The sequence below is a fragment of the Eptatretus burgeri genome, chromosome 10, assembly GCF_056783735.1.
Source record: "Eptatretus burgeri isolate ZD-2024b chromosome 10, Ebu_testis_v1, whole genome shotgun sequence".
Taxonomy (NCBI): Eukaryota; Metazoa; Chordata; class Myxini; order Myxiniformes; family Myxinidae; genus Eptatretus; species Eptatretus burgeri.
The window spans coordinates 86,654,620-86,671,886 of NC_140970.1; the positions used below are offsets into that span (position 1 = coordinate 86,654,620).

The window sequence follows — 17,267 nt, forward strand, 5'->3', positions numbered from 1 at the left end:
CAAGGTTGGAATACCACAACATGTGGGCATGTCCACTTTGTACGAATAAAAGTTAGATAAAAGTAAATGGATATCCACCACTGTCTTTCCTCTGCATGTGATTTATGTACAAGCCTCACATCACTGTATAAAAGAAAATATGAAAAGAAAGAAAACACGAACCAAGCAAGGAAAACTGTATTGGCTTCAAGAGAGTCTCACGGGTTTAAGGTTCCACGTTTTACATCTCCAGTGTAAAGGGCAGAGTGAAAGTTTATGCAAACTGTAAAAACGAATGCCATCTGAGCCACCCAAAAGCAAAGATGGGAACCAGTGTGCTGTGTCACGTGATTGGGTTTTCGTATATCATGCCTCGCCCGCTAGGGGTGGCAGAACTGTGCTTCCGGCTGCGCAATAAAGCAGAGTAGATGGTGGCCCGCGTGCTTCTTGCGTCCCACCGCACCTAGTACACACTAGTTGGCGACGAGGATGGGATCATACGGACTTATGCCCGTTTTCGACGGGGACGACTTCGAATCGTTTTCAGAGCAATTGGATTGCTATTTCCACGCGAACGATGTGGTCGACGAGGGCAAGCAGAAGTCAATCTTGCTCGCTTCGCTTTCGCTGGAGCATTATCGGCTGCTGGGGGACTTAGTGGCACCGGACAGGCCCCGGGATGACAGGCTGGCGTTTCGGGACATCGTGGAGAAAATGAAAGCACACATGGCGGTTGAGCAGACTCGCGGGGATGTTCGAGCCATCACCGGCCACGCGGGGTCGCGAGTACCCCGGGACGCGCGCACGGCCTTCGATGCGGGTCGGACGTCGCCGCGCGGCCACGCGTGCAGCAGGGTGACACCGCGGACATGCTTGGGATGTGGAGGTCGGCACCTGCGCCGTGCATGCCCGTATAAAGGCAACGTGTGTTTGAAATGTCACAAGGTGGGTCATTTGGCGCGTGTGTGCCGTGGGGCTTCGGCCACCGTTGAAGTCGTGGACGGCGATGTGCGACGCGACCCGGGGCGGAACCAGCGGCCGGTGTTGAGCCTGGGTTCAGTTGGCCCGGTGACAGCGCGCCCGATGACGGTGGAAGTCGAAGTGAACAAAACGCCGATCACGTTTCAGGTTGATACGGGAGCAGCGGTGTCACTCATTGACGAACAGACCGCGCGTAGACTCAACGGCTTGAAGCTTATCAGGTCGAACCTCGCGCTGTTCACGTACACCCGCGAGAGGATAACGCCAGTCGGGATGGCAGACGTGTCTGTGCGATACCAAGGCCAGGTCGCCACGCTTCGGGTGTACGTCGTACGGGGGAGGGGGCCGTCTCTCCTCGGCCGAGATTGGATGACCCGCATCAGGCTAGACTGGGCCGCAGTTAACCTTGTGCAACCCGTGCCGAGCCAGTGGGAGGATCAGTTGGAGGAGATTCTTCAAAGACATCAAGGGTTGTTTAGAGGCGACCTTGGGAAACTCAAGGGCATGGAGGCGAAACTCTGCTTGAAGGAGGGGGTGGTTCCTCGGTTTTGTAAACCGCGTCCGGTGCCGTATGCCCTGCGGGACAAGGTCAAGGGTGAACTGGATAGGCTGGAGGCCTGTGGAGTGATCGAACGGGTGTCGTGCTCGGACTGGGCCACCCCGGTTGTCACGGTGCTAAAACGGAATGGAGACGTCCGATTGTGCGGGGACTTCAAATCCACAGTTAACCCGGGGCTCAGCGTGGAGCAATATCCACTGCCGTCAATCGATGAAATATATGCGCGATTGGCGGGGAGTCGATACTTCACGAAGCTCGACCTGCGTGATGCATATTTTCACCTGCCGATGGATCCCGGGAGTAGCGAGCTTTTAACAATCAACACGTGTCAAGGACTCTATCGATATACCCGACTCTGTTTTGGGATTGCTTCGGCTCCAGCTTTGTGGCAGAAAGCCATGGATCAGGTTTGCATTGACCTGCCCGCTCAGACCTACCTGGACGTTGTGCTCATTGCGGGGAAAACGGCGGACGAGCATCTGGCAAACATTGCCCGAGTGCTAACAAAGCTAGAAGCGTGCGGCCTGCGCTTAAACAGGGACAAGTGCGCGTTCTTCAAGCAGCGCTTAGAATACCTCGGGCACGTCATCACGCCCGGAGGGGCTGTTGGAAAGGACCTCGGAAGGTGGAGGCGATTCAGCGCATGCCACCACCTCGCGACAAGACGCAGCTACGCGCGTTCATTGGCATGGCCCAGTATTACCAAAGGTTCGTGCGCGGGCTCAGCTCACAACTTGCGCCGTTGACGCGGTTGCTCAAGAAGGACGAGCGCTGGGTTTGGGGGCCTGCACACCAGGCGTCGTTCGACCGCGTCAAGCGGCTGCTCACAGAGGATACGGTCCTCGTGCACTACGAGCCTGCACGTCCGCTCCTATTAGCATGCGACAGCTCTGCATATGGCATTGGGGCAGTGCTCTCCCACAGGATGGACGATGGTTCCGAGCGGCCTGTTTGTTTTGCATCCCGGACCCTGTCCACAGCAGAGCGCGGATATGCCCAGATCGAACGGGAGGCTCTCAGCATCGTCTGGGGTGTGCGGAGGTTTCATCAATATCTGCTGGGACGGCATTTCATTTTACAGACGGATCACAAACCACTTCAATTCATCCTGAGACCCGAACGCGGAGTGCCGGTGGTAGCAGCCGCGCGAATACAGCGGTGGTGTCTGTTTCTGGGTGCTTACGATTATGATATTCAGTTCCGAAGCACCGAGAAGCATGCTAACTGCGACGGGCTCTCACGCTTGCCGTGTGCGGAGGGTCCACCTGCGTCTGAGCTGGGCGACCGGGTCGGACGTGTTTGCGCTGGACCAGGTCCAGAGCGGGCCGGTCACGGCCAGACAGGTCGCGGTGGAGTCGGCTCGTGATCCGGTGCTTGCCCGTGTCGTCCAGGCGATTTCTACGGGGAATTGGAGCGATCTACCTTCGACACCGGCATTTCAACCTTTCACGTCACGCGCAGCGGAGCTGTCGTTGGTCCAACGGTGCATAATGTGGGGAATGAGGACCGTGATTCCACCGAGGTTCAGGCAGGGGTGTTTGGAAGAACTGCATGCCAGTCACCTGGGCATCGTGAAGACCAAGAGTCTTGCTCGTAGCCTGTTGTGGTGGCCGGGGTTGGACAAAGACATTGAGCAATTGGTTAAGCGTTGCACCACGTGCCAGACAGATGCTGATAACCCGCGTCGAGCTTCGGGGCTCTGGCCTGTGCCAGACCGAGCTTGGCAAAGGGTCCATGTAGATTTTGCGGGGCCGGTTAATGACAAGATGTTTTTGATTGTGATTGATGCATTCTCTAAATGGCCGGAGGTGGTAGTAATGCAGCATACTTCAGCAAGCATTACGGTAGAGAAGCTGCGGACGATCTTTGCTAATAAAGGGTTGCCGGAGATCCTGGTCTCTGATAATGGTCCGCAGTTCATCGCGGGTGTATTTGATGAGTTTATGCGCCAGAATGGTATTCGACATCTAAGGTCCGCACCTTATCATCCTGAGACGAATGGCCAAGCTGAGTCGTTTGTCAAGATGTTGAAGCGGGCTTTGCGCAGGGGGGGTGTTGCACCTGTGCAGACGGTGGTCGATGTTTTTTGCTCCATTACAGGAACGCAGTTCATCCTGTCACGGGTGACTCACCTGCTATTCGTCTCTATGGACGGGCTTTGCGGTCCAGGCTAGATTTGCTGCGACCTGGAGGGTCGGTGAGTGGGGCTATGTCGCGTCCGACGCGGCTGCGCAGCTTCGAGGTGGGGCAGCGGGTGATGGTACGCGATATTTCCACGGTTCCAAATGGGTGCCGGCGGTGGTCTCTGGGGTGCTGGGGCCGGCGGGAATTGCATGGTGCGGACTGATGGTGGGGTGTGTGGAAGCGGCACGTGGACCAGATGCATGATCGCTGTTCAGCGTCACCCCCCACACCTTCCCGAGCCGAACGTTGCGGGGCCCCCACCGGTAGTCTCGCCGGCACCTGACGTTGTATCGCCGGGACTGGCTGGGCCAGCGCCGAGGGGGTCTTCGCCTGATGCCGTCCTACCCGGGGACGTCGAGCAGGCTGGGCAGTCGGGGGTAGCTGGTGTTGCGGAAAGTGCGAGTCCGGCGAGGATGTCACCTCGACCGAGCCGGGAGGCGTATGAGCCTGGGCTGTCTGGTGGCGCTGCCCGTCCGAGGCGGGTCAGAATGCGGCCACGGTACTTGGAGGATTATGAGTGTTGATGGGTTTCTGATGGTCATGTTGTGATTATCCGTTCGTTATGTGACGGGTCATTTTACGAGGGGAGGAGTGTGCTGTGTCACGTGATTGGGTTTTCGTATATCATGCCTCGCCCGCTAGGGGTGGCAGAACTGTGCTTCCGGCTGCGCAATAAAGCAGAGTAGATGGTGGCCCGCGTGCTTCTTGCGTCCCACCGCACCTAGTACACACAAACTCAAAACTAGGTGGGGGTTTGATGATCGAATATCACCTCACTTGTAAAACTCATGCTCATCCTTTGACCCTGATCCAATTGCAAAAGAAAAAGCAGCACAGCACTCAGAGCGCAGTCTCGCCTCACGTGTTCATTCTCAACAAAAATACCATCGTTAACTGAACAAGTCAGGAAAGGTATAGGAGCATGCACTGGAGCAGCGCGTCACTGCATCCACTTTCCACCGGCAATCCAGGGGCCTCCGTCTGGCCATCCCCAGGCAGATGCCTGGCCCATCACAATGTCCTCGAGATGCTGATCAACGTGCTGCGACCACAAGGCACGTAGTCAGCCCGTTGGCCCCCTCCACCGATGAGGCTCCCTCGCTGAGAGATTCTGGTGAGTCGGATCAGCGTCAGGGAAACGAGTCACATGTCCATACAGCCACAGCTGACGCTCACAGACGATACAAGTAACAAATCTCACCTGAGTCGTACCCAGCAGGAGCTCGTTGGACACAAAGTCTTATCAGCAATCGCCAAGGATTCTCCGACGAGACGTGGTATTGAATGAGTTGAGTCTCTGTCTCAAATCCTTGGTCAGTGTCAAAGTCCAAGTCTCACATCCATAGAGCAGGACTGGAAGCAGCAACGACTTAAAGACTAGACAACAACGACTTTCGTCCTCCTGCATAGGTACCGACAGCGCCACACCCCATGACTCAGTGAATCCACGACTCCCTAGTCCCGAGCTAGACATCTATCAATCTCTGGCTCACAAAATGCCACGACATGAATATCACTACCAAGGAAAGTGAATCTCTCCGTGACCTCACATCCTCACCACAAACAAGTAAAGACAAGACGTCATTGAAAACCTGGATCTTAGTTTTGACCCAGGCAACACATCATCCCAACATCTCCAACTCCTAATTCAGCCCCATGAGGACCCCCAGAAGGATATCCAGCATCTCCACAAAGATGACTGCGAAATCAAGGTCAGAGATATTGACATTCCCAAACGATGCACCAGAGCTTGATCTCTGCAACACCCACCACAAAATCAAGTCCACACAAGCGCTGCAAAGTGTGGGAGCCAGTACACACCCCTGAGCCACTCCAGTAACAACTGGAAATAAGTCAGGCAGAGATGGAACCATTGCGCCTGACAGAACTCTCAGTACCAGAGTATAGTTCAGAAATCGGATCAATCAACTTTGGTGGCACCCCACGAAGACCAAGAATCCTCCAGAGGGAATCCCAATTAACTGAATTGAACACTTTGCTGAAATCAACAAAGGTTGTGAGCAGACCTTGCTGAAACTCTCGTCTAAGTTCAGTGAGGACGCAAAGAGCAAGAATATGGTCAATTGCTGACCTCTGGTGTGAAGCCTGACTGCTCTGGGCACTGGTGCTCAAGCAGATGGTGGCAAACTTTATCAAGAATTATCCGAGCAAAGACCCTGCCCAGAACTGAGAGCAGCGTCACCCCTTGATAGTTGTTGCAGTCCCAGCGATCACCCTTCCCTTTCCAGAGAGGGACAAGTAGCCTCTTCCAGTCAGTTGGGATGATGCCTGTGTTCCAAACATTGCACAGAACTGCATGTAATGACATGAGTACAGCATTTCCACCAGCCTCGAGAAATTCAGCATGGATGCCACAGATCCCAGGAGCTTTACCCCCTTTCAACTGGTTCACCACAGCCTGTGTTTCCACAAACAATGGTGGTTCATAGTTGATTGGAGGGTCAGCAATAGGGATAGTAAGTTACATCCCTGACATCCAACTCAACAGCTGGTGGGTTAGCCTGGAACATCTCAAAGTAACCTGCCTAGCAGGCCTTCACTTACAACTCCTCTGTCAAGAGCTCACCACCCTCCGCTCCAATTGTAGTACACCGAGTGATGAGCTTAGAGGAAAGCAATGCATGAATTCCTCCGTAAGCAAGACGAGAATCATTCAAAACTAGATGGGGGCTACTATTTCGGCCCATATACCCATATCATCCATTAACCCCATTATGTTATATAATTTCTTGGCATGGGTGATGAACATCGTAAATGTAATGGGCAAATCACTCGTATCGGGTCTTTTCTCAGATGTACAGTATGTAATTTCAGATTTTTTTGGGATAAGAATTTCAATTTCAACCAATTATTGCTGGAATACCACTTACAAGGATCAAGGAAATCAAACACAGGTGGAGGCCATTCAGCCCATCATGCCTACGTGAACACCACACTAATTTATCTACACAAGATCCAAGGAAGAAAATGCAAAAAAAAGTTTTTAATCAGTGAAATAAAGTATTTTGTTTGTTTGTTCGTTTTTGAAGTTTTTGTATTTTTTTTTTCTTCCCCTCAGGGGAGGGGGGCATGGGCTTGGTTTAAAACACACATCATCAACCACACAACCCCCCTTGACAAGACCCCCACCAACAGCACTCCGTACATATGCACACAATCACCCATCAATGCTCAAACTACCAAAAAGTCTTATCAACATCACCAACCCCTCTATCTCCATAACTTCCAAGTATCTATCTAATTCTAATTCAAACTTATCTACTTTTTTCTGCTGCCTCTACCTTTCCAGGGAGGCCATTCAATGTTTTAACTACTCTCTGAGTGAAAGTCCCCTGCCTTGCTACAGTCTTAACTCTCCTCTTCTTCACTCTCAAGCTATGGCCCCTGGTTATATCACTGTCTACTCTTGAATAATTGATCTACACTTATTTTATCGACACCTTTCATTATCTTAAACATCTCCATCATATCTCCTCGTAACTGCCCCCTTTATGGTGTATAAACCCCGTCTCCTTCAGCTGCTCCTCATAGCTGAGTCGAGCAAGGCCTGGGATCAATCTAGTATCCCTGCGCTGAACCCTCTCCAAGGCATCTCGGTCCTTCCAGAACTGTGGTGACAAGAACTGCACACAATATTCTAGATGTGGCATCACTAAATTCCTGTACAATGTTAACACCACCTCTTGATTTATAAATGATCCCCTTCCGAATACAACCTACAACCCTATTTGCTTTACCTGTAGCTGCCTGGCACTGTGCTGCCTGCTTACCTCCCATATCTATTACCACCTCCAGATCCTTCTCCTGTGTGATACGCTCCAAAATTACCCCTTGCATCCTGTAATCTCTATTTTCATTGTTCTTCCCCATCCCCAACACCTTACACTTGCTCAGGTTAAATAACATCTGCCAATCTTCTGCCCAATCTGTACAAGTATCAATACTTTCCTGAATCTGATCACCACCCACTCTGCTATCCACCTTACCTCCAAGCTTTGTGTCATCTGCAAATTTGAAAAGCTTACCCTTTATCCCATTATCCAAATCGTTGAAGTAAATAATGAATAGTAATGGTCCGAGTACTGATCCCTGAGTTACCCCGCTACTTACATCCTCCCACTCACAGCCACTCTTTGCTTCCTACCACCAAGCCAGTTTGCAATCCAATTAGCTACCTGACCAGCCACTCCACAAACCCTCACTTTGGCTAACAACCTCTGATGTGGTACCTTATCAAGTGCCTTCTTAAAGTCGAGATATACGATGTCCAGTGCCTTTACATCATCCACCCAATCAGGCACTGCTTTATAGAACTCTAAAATATTTGTTAAGCAGGAACTACCTTTGGTAGACCCATGCTAACTACCTTTAAGTAGCTTTTATTTATTTAAATGCTTCTTCACCTGGTCCCGAATTAATGTCTCCAACACATTCGCCACAACTGAAGTCAAACTTAGAGGTCTATAGTTTCCCAATTCTTCTCTGGATCCTTTCTTAAATAATGGTGTTACATTTACTACTCTCCAATCCTCCGATACCTGTCCTGACTCCAGGGAACTATTGAAAATAGGCATCAACATCTCACTTACCTGCTCAGCCACCTCCATCAATACTCTCGGGTGCATATTATCTGGACCCGGAGCCTTATCTTCTCTTACATTACCTTGCTGTTCCTTTACTTCCTCCACTGCAACCGGGATCTTCTGTAAAAGCCCTTCCTCACCTCCTCGATAGATACTCTCAGCAATTGGCAATTCTCCTGACTGTTCTTGTGTAAAAGATGAAGAAAAATACCTGTTTAATAAGCCTGCCATCTCACTTTCATCACTAGCCACTCTCCCGGTGCTATTCCTCAATGGGCCCACACTGGTCCAAACCTGGTCTTTTCCCCTGATATACTTAAAGAAAGCCTTGCTATTATATTTAATATTCTCATGGCTTGTCGAGTTATTTTCTTAACCTGCCTCTGTTTACTTCGATGGTGACATAAATCCAACTCCAGTCCTGTTATTTTAAACCTAATAAATGCCTTCTGCTTCTCCTTAATAGCATTCCTTATCTCACTACTCAACCGCCCTGGTCTCTTTCTGCATCCAATTTTACACCTCATTGGAATGTACTTACTCTGAACTCTACACATTTGGTCCTTGAAGGTTTCCCATTTCCCAGATGCTGATTGTCCTGTTGTTAGAGTCTCCAAATCTTCATCACCCAATTCTCTCCTCACACCATCAATGTTTGCCTTCCTGAAATCTAATGGCCTTACCCTACTATCCTAAACTCTAACCCTTAACAGAATCTTTGCACACACAATGTTATGGTCACTTGCTAATAAATGATCCCGGACCTCCACCTCCTCCATCATATTGGGATTGTTACTTAAAAGGAGGTCTAACACTGCACTCCCCCTCGTGGGCTTATCTACAAACTGGGATAAAAAAGCAATCCTGGACTAAAACTCAGAAATACTCATCCGCTCTGCCCTTTCCCTGTTCCTCTACCCAATCTGTCTCTGGCAAGTTAAAATTTCGCATCAATACTCTTCCCTTACCACATGCCCTTTTGAATTCTAAATGTTCTCCTCCTTCCTCCTCTTCCTTCACACCCAGAGCCTTGTGAAAGCATCCTACCAGTATCTTACTGTTTTTACAATCTCTAATCTCTACCCATACAGAATTCTCAACAATTATTCCTTCCTTTTGATGCAATGCTGTTCTTTACCCAGATTGCTACTCCTCCTATTCTCTCCTTCCCATCACACCGATACACCCTGTAGCCTTCTAATCCTGTCCTCCAGTTACTCTCCTCCTTAAACCATGTCTCACTCACTGCAACTATATCGTACTCCTTGCTACCTACTTTGGCTTCAAGCTCTTCCATCTTATTATTTAAACTTCTGGCATTGGTGTAGAATATATTTAACTTTCCCCTTCCTGAAATTCTATTTTCCTGCCTGGCCTTACTAATCACAATTTTATCATCCGTTCCTTCCTTAATAGCTTCCCCACCCTCCACCGACCTAAAAAAGCCTGAATTCCTTCCTCAATTCCCACTGCAAACCTTGCTGCCCCCTTTCGATTTAACATATGGCCATCATTGCAGAAACACTCCCTTTGTCTCCTAAATCATTCCCACTCCTGAAATGTAAAGCCTTCTTCCCTCCACCATTCTTCCAGCCATCGGTTGATGTCTATTGCTCTGCTCATAATTTCTATATCGTTTCCTAATCTTGCGAGAATCCCAGAAAACACAACCTCAAAACCCTTTGCTTTCAGCCTCTTACCCAATATCCTGTATCGATTTTTCAAAACCTCTGAGTAAACTTTCCCAAAATCATTCGCACCTCGGTGTACCACAACCAACTTTTTCCTGCCATGACCCAATACAATATTGTTTACCCTTTCTTCAATGTCCCTCAATCCTGCTCCTTCAAAACTGCACATAATTCTATTTCTAGGATCCTTCCTGCAGAATGAATAATCTACATATTTCATTGTCTCATCACTCACAAAAACTGTCTCCCAAACCTCATGTCTACCATTTTCTATTTTGGCACCTCTGCACCACTGCCTGCACCCCCGCACCACTGCCTGAACCCGCTACCCACGCCCACGCCACTGCCCACCCCCGCTGCACCGTCGCCACTGCCCGCCCCCACTTCCAATATCCTCAGCAACCTCACTCCACAACCGAAACCAACTATTATCTACAAATTTCTCACATTCTGATACTTGCTGCAAATTATCTATGCGTTCCTTCAACCCGGTAATAACCATCCTCAAGTGGACAATTCCTCACGTCCTACAACAAGAACCCTCTGCTTCCCCCATTGTTGACGTGGCCCACATTGAGCAACTGTTACATTTTACGTACTCCTCTTCCATTCTCCTTCGGTCTCTATTTCTAACCTTCTTAACCCTCATACTCCCAAGGCCCCCAACAGACCATGCTGAACTTATCACAAGGCCTCACCCTACTTCTTTCAATAAACTAACTCAACTACCCACTAAAACTGTTATGAACACAAAAAAAATAAGTGCAGTTCCACAGTCCCGACACAAATCTTGATAACAAAATGCGCAAAACGCTTTAGGACTGGAAACTTAGCTTTGGAGGGACTGGAAGGAGAGCCCGCCACCCAGTCGTCCACGTGCGCCGATCCCTGAACTGGAAATGACTCCGATGATGTCATCGTTATTACCCTACAAAATCTCCCATGGGGAATTGATGACATATTCAGTTTCAATTTTGTTTTTTCTTTGAGTGCTTTGAGAGAAAATGATCCAATATGGCTGCATACCATGTGACCTACGAGTAAGCAATAAAATATTCGCCAATGGAAGTCCCTTTGGGGTGAGATTAACTAGAATGGCACTTGATAGAGCAGGTACCTCTGCCAGGCTGAACTCTTTACGTTTTGTGGGATACAAATAGGTCGGATCTGCATCCGAACCTCAGCCAAAATCGAATTGGCTTGTTCTTGTCACCTACACAACCTGTCCACCAAGTTTCGTCCAAATCCGTCCATAACTTTTTGAGATATCCTGCTCACAGGCAAACAGGGGTGAAAACAACCTCCATCCACCTTTGGTGGCAGAGATAATAAATCTCAGTCTTCTACTCTATCAATTACATCAGCCAGCGAAGGCCTCTGCTCGATTTTGATCTGACGTAGCCACAAAAAAATGACCCCTAAAAAGTATGCAGACATCAGGAAGTATCCCAATGGTAGTCTACCGGCCTGAGAATCGAGAAACAGAACACTTCTACCAAAAGGTGACCAAACACGAGGTGAGAAAAGGGTTTGTCGATCAGAGTTTGTACAAATGAAACATTTGTTTATATTTTCAATAAACGTTTCACATTTTTTGGCATTTTAATCCCTTGTTGAATCTCACACAAAGAAAGGAAGATAAATAAAATCAGACACCAAAAAACGTCAATGCGCAGCATTTAGTGGCAGATCATGAGCATCGCATCCTTTACCCAAACGAGGCAATTTAACAATTTAGCCACAAATTGAGAGCACAAGGTGGAAAGTCTCCAAAGCATGATTGGCACAAATGACAAAAAAGGAAGATAATGCTTCCTCTTTTTGTTATTTTAAAACCCACGGAAACCCAATGACTCAAACAGGAAAACAAAATAAGTTTGAAAATCATCTGCATTGACCAAAAGACACCGAACCCAGCAAGCCAGTGGCTGTGCAAACAGATGGGAAGGGAGAGGGGAGAGATGGTTAGAAAATTAGACAGATTGGGTGATCAGCATGCACAACAGGCAGAGAGAAGTGGAACAGGAATCAAAAGTTTGAGCCAAACAGGATGGAGAAGCAACAAAAGCAAAATAATTTTCAAAGCAGGCAGAGTATATGGCAGGCAGAAACCTTGATGTGACCAAAAAGAGAAGTCTCGACGGCAATAACATCCAGACATCGTGTTTTCCAAATCTCTGCACTCCCATTTCAAAAACTTCACGGGCCAACGGACTGTGAATGTATTTTCTTTAATTTTCCAATGTTCCCAGTCTCTTATCTTACCCTCATCTGACAATAGGATTGTTCATCTGTGTACTGTTGCAATGGGCCCGTGCCACGATTCAGATTACCATGGGGACGAGAGTGGTCGTCACGGCGATGGCTCCACTTCTCTTCCTGCTTTTGCAGCCTCCGGGCCAAATCCTGTGACATAACGACAAGAACATACAAACACCAACGATTGGTTCACCAAAGCAAAACTGACCACGCATTTCATGATGGCACCAGTTTTATACTTACAATACAAGTTACAGCACAAATTAAGTTTGTGCATACACGCACACACCAAAAAACATCCCAAAGGCATACATACCTCATCAGCTAGTTCTGTTCTTCGCTTGCTCTCATCTGCCTTCACAAGTTCTTTCCTCTGCATCTCAATAGCAACCCTTGAGCTGTGTTCCTCACTGAAAACACCAAAAGGTTACTCAAAGGAAACTATTCCATCTGTCTTCAATACACAGCATCCCACAAGGTTATCGGTAATTTTGAATGAGAAACATCCCACATCACATTTTGTAAAAGGAGCGAGCCCTTGGACAGGCAGCCTAGACAGTGCCTTTTGCCATAGACAGTGCCTTTTGAGAGCGTCTATCATGAACTTTTAAATATATTCGGACATTTGCTTTAAAGTTTCGAAAAGTTGACGTTACTATTTAAAGATTATTCCATTTATCGTATTGTAATTTCATAATTATATTATATATTTCGTAAATACACGATATATCGTAAATACATTATGACGGGTTTCGCTATTGGCTTAATGAAGGCGCGTGACGAAATATCGGAAGTGGTTGTTGTTGTTTTTTTTTTTTTTTTTAGCCGACAAAACCTTTAGGTTTTGGATGCTGCTCTTGGACACATTTGTCCTTGTTATTTTTCGGGGAGCCGCATGGCGTATTTATAAATTGTGGAGACCCAAAACATGGGTGTGCTGTACGGTCTTTGATTTGATGTCGCACGGTGACCTTAGGGCGTTCCTGCGGTGGCCATAGAATTTTGAAGGCAGACGCAAGGTGCCCACAAGGCGACCGCAGGGGGACCCTAAGCTGAACGTGCGGCCAGGTAACGAATGGGTTAAATCTTTTTTTTTTTTTACCAGTTCTTTTGTTTCGGATTGTCGAATTTCTACGGCGAACGTAGAAATAAAAAAAAGTTATAACTCCGCGTTATAATTCCACGGCGACCTTACGACATGTAAAATATAGCCATACGGCGTAGGGCCACCCTGAGGCCCCCTCAGTTTCTCTGCGGCCGCCGCACGTTTCTGTCAATTCAGAGGGCGTACGGCCGCCGTATCCTCGCCGTAGAGCAAATGTGACTGAGGCCTAAAGTATCGATCGACACACGAGAGATGATTTCACGAAGACTTCCACTGACGAACTGAATGAACAAAGCGCGAAGATGCAGCCCGAACAGGTGGGGGAGACACGTGAACAAATATGAACACCACGTTGTGTTCGGTTTTTTAAAATGTATTAGGTTTTTAGAGCAAAATTTTCTCGAAAAAATTGTTCAGATTCCAATTTGTTCAAACAATGGGGCGTTCGGATTCTGGGGGCACCACGGTATATTATAGTTATAGTATATTCAGTTATATATATACTGGTATATTTTTATTTCAGTAAAAAAAAGAACTGGTATATACCCACTTGTTACCGTCCATCTGGCCGCACGTTCGCCTTAGAGCCCCCTGTGGTCGCCTTGCGTCTGCCTTCAAAATTCTATGGCCGCCGCAGCAACGCCCTAAGGTCACCATGCGACATCAAATCAAAGACCATACGGCACCCCCACGTTTTCGGTCTCCACAATTTATAAATACGCCATGCGGCTACCCGAAAAATAAAAACATATGTGACTGCTATATTTTTCAGTCACATATTTCACAGTCACAATTCGCTATATTGTGTGACCGTGGAAATACTGCGGCCGCCGTATAATTGCTAGTGGCCACATATTTTGGAGACCCCACGGCCGCCGTGGCAAATGTGACCTAGGCCTTACCGAGATGGTTGCCATGGCAACATAATTCAGCCAATCACAGCCGTGATCTTATGTCATAAGAAATAGATGTCTATAATATGAAAGCTAAATCTCAATTATAATACCAAGCTTTCACACTAAAAACTCGGCTCGCCGTCACAATTTTCTATAATTTAATAATCTATAATTTCTTAATTAATCTTCATATTCTCACAATAAAGGGTTGTTGAAAATTTGATCACAAAACCTCAAAAGGTTTTTGAAAAAAAACAAAAAATAGAAAAGAAGTTATAACACACACATGTGCATAGTCACACACAATGGCAAAACCCAGTCTCCTGCTGCACAGACGGACGAGCTAACAAATTGATACACGTCCAGTATTATCAGCAGGTTGACAACATTAAAAATTTGTTTGCAATTTTTACCATGCGCTCATGAAGCGAAAAGCAGAGTTAAGCAATTGGTGGTGTACATACGTGTGGCGTACGTTGTATCTGCATTTTGTTAAGAGCGTACATCGAAAACCGTTCAGCGGAGGAAATTGTAACTTTACCACATGTTACATAACCATGTGATACAGTGGTCACTATTTTGAGGTCCACATAGGCCAATTTTCTAAAATTGTCAATTTTCATCTGAGTGACTTGAAATTAAACAGGATTTTCATTTAAAACAAGAAGCGAATACTTCGATATCGTGCAGCTGGGGGCAGCAAAAGTCTAGGTTAAGAATGATGAAACAAATTGGCGATTATAAAATTTAAATGTAGACACGGTGAATTAGCATAAACAAGAAGCGAATATTTCGATATCGCGCGGCTGGGGGCAGTAAAAGTCGAGGTTAAGTATGATGAAACAATTTTGCAATTATAAAATTTAAATGTCGACACTGTGAATTAGCATAAACAAGAAGCGAATATTTCGATATCGCACGGCTGGGGGCAGTAAAAGTCGAGGTTAAGAATGATGAAACAATTTTTCAATTATAAAATTTAAATGTAGATACGGTGAATTAGCATGCATGATGGGAAGAGTTGTGACGGACAAATTTATATTTATAGCCCTCAGATCAAAGGGACGTACGCGGCCATAAGTGTGACATAACACAGGACAGAATAGCCAATTATATAACAACGCGATGTCACCGCGCTGTAAAAAATGACCATCTTACGTCACATGGTGTGGCAGCCATATTGGATCAAAAGGAAAAAATCTTTGAAAATTTTCGGAGAAACCGCTTAACCGATGAATGCAAAATTTAAGTAATTGATCAACTACCCATGGAAAATATGGTTTGATGAAGGTGACGTCAGCCATATTGGATCAAGAAAGAGAACCTAAAAAAAAAACAAAAAAAACAAGAGAGTTGGCTCACAACAAGTCGTTCTCAACACTGTGCAGGGTATGTATTTTCTGAATACCATCTAGTTTTTTTGTATACCTTGTCGAGGATCGTATAAGAGCCAACACACAGAACATATAACAAAGGGAGAAGGAGACAAGAGGGGGCAGGAGAGGGAAGCACAACAGCAGTAGGGAACAGAGACATCAGGACTTCTGTGGAAAGGGGAGGGGTATACGGGACAAACAAGACAGACACTGCAGGGACTTTCAGGAAGGAAAACAGCAAATTTGAAGGAGGTGGGTTTGGGGTGGATTAATGGGGGTAAAAAAAATGAGATGGTGGTGAACAGATTTTTTAAAAGACCTGGAGGGAAGAGTGGGATTGAAGAGTATGGGAGTTTGTTCCAGAGGCAGGTGGGGGGCGGGGGGGGAGGAATGAAAGAGTGAAGGTGAACAGTAATTCTTGATTTTGGCAGATTCACCATAAAGGGGTTGCTGGCAGACCTTGAGTTCCCTGCAGAAATATGAGGGGAACAGAGCACAGACAGAACAGGGGATGCAAGGCCAGAGAGGAGTCGGTAGAACACAAAGACCACCGATCTGCCTGCATTGAGAGAGTGAAAGACCGAAAGAATCAGCTCCATCGCGAGAGATATCAATGATCTTAAAAGCCTTGGTTTCCACAGCGTGAAGCCGAGATAGGTGTGATGCAAGAGCACCAGCCCAGAGGGGAGAACACTACTCCATCCAATCTGAGGGATGAGAGATGGTCCATCAAGCTGAAGATGAAGGCTTTGTATGTGGTTAAGAGTTCAAGTGTGCCAAAGTAAGTACTTTGCAAGACAGGATGCCCAGTCGGTGACTGGCTTTGGAGGCCAGCTTAAAAATGTGGCTTTCCCAAGAAACATAATGGCAGATAATGAGACCTAATAGCTTGAGTGACAGAACTTCAAGAGGAATGTTGAGAAAGGAGACGGGGGAGGTTTTCCAGACAGTCCTTTCGGAGAGACTTCAAGAGTAATGTTGAGAAAGGAGACGGGGGAGGTTTTCCAGACAGTCCTTTCGGAGAGACTTGGCAGGACTGAAAGACATGTTCCAAGTGTTTGACCAGTTTGTGATTTAATCCAGGTCTGCAGAGAGTGAAGAAGCTGCTGCCTGTCGATCTGAGGGATGAGCGATGGTACAGCAGAGGGTGGAGTCATCAGTAAAGAAATAAAGAGGATTCTCCAGAGAGTCAGAGAGATCATTGATGAAAACCAGAAAAAGCACAGAGCCCAGAACACTGCTTAAGGAACTCCAGCCTGGACAGGAAGAGGAGATGAGAAAGTTCCATCAAGAGCCATGCGTTGACTAACAGGAGAGGAAGTCCGGGAGCTATGAGTGTGCCTTGGACATCATAAGAAGAAAGTTTGGTGAGCAGTCCAGGGTGCCAGATGATATCAAAAGCTCACGATATGTCTCGGGAGATGGTTCTAACCTTATGTCTGGCAATGAGGACCTCCATCCATTGTTGGGAAAGCAGAAGCAGCACGTTCAGGGAAGAATGACTGGCCTGGCCTGAACCCAAATTTATGATTGGAAAACAAGCCATTGGGGAAGAGGAAAGATTGAATGTTGGATGCGACGATGGATTCCATGACCAAACTGAATAGTTACAGGGATCTGTTTTTGTACCATT

General features: G+C 47.1%; 1 protein-coding gene across 8 annotated transcripts in view; it reads right to left on the bottom strand.

Moving 5' to 3' along the window:
• The window catches only part of CCDC50 (coiled-coil domain containing 50), a 169,122-nt gene that overhangs the window by 36,085 nt on the left and 115,770 nt on the right, over positions 1-17,267 (bottom strand). For all 8 annotated transcript variants that reach the window (XM_085899175.1, XM_085899177.1, XM_085899176.1 and 5 more), the window contains 2 exons: positions 12,574-12,667; positions 12,332-12,404 (listed from right to left, as the gene is read on the bottom strand). In XM_085899175.1, the coding sequence (XP_085755301.1) occupies positions 12,332-12,404; positions 12,574-12,667 (167 nt within the window). The remainder of the gene's footprint in view (positions 1-12,331; positions 12,405-12,573; positions 12,668-17,267) is intronic.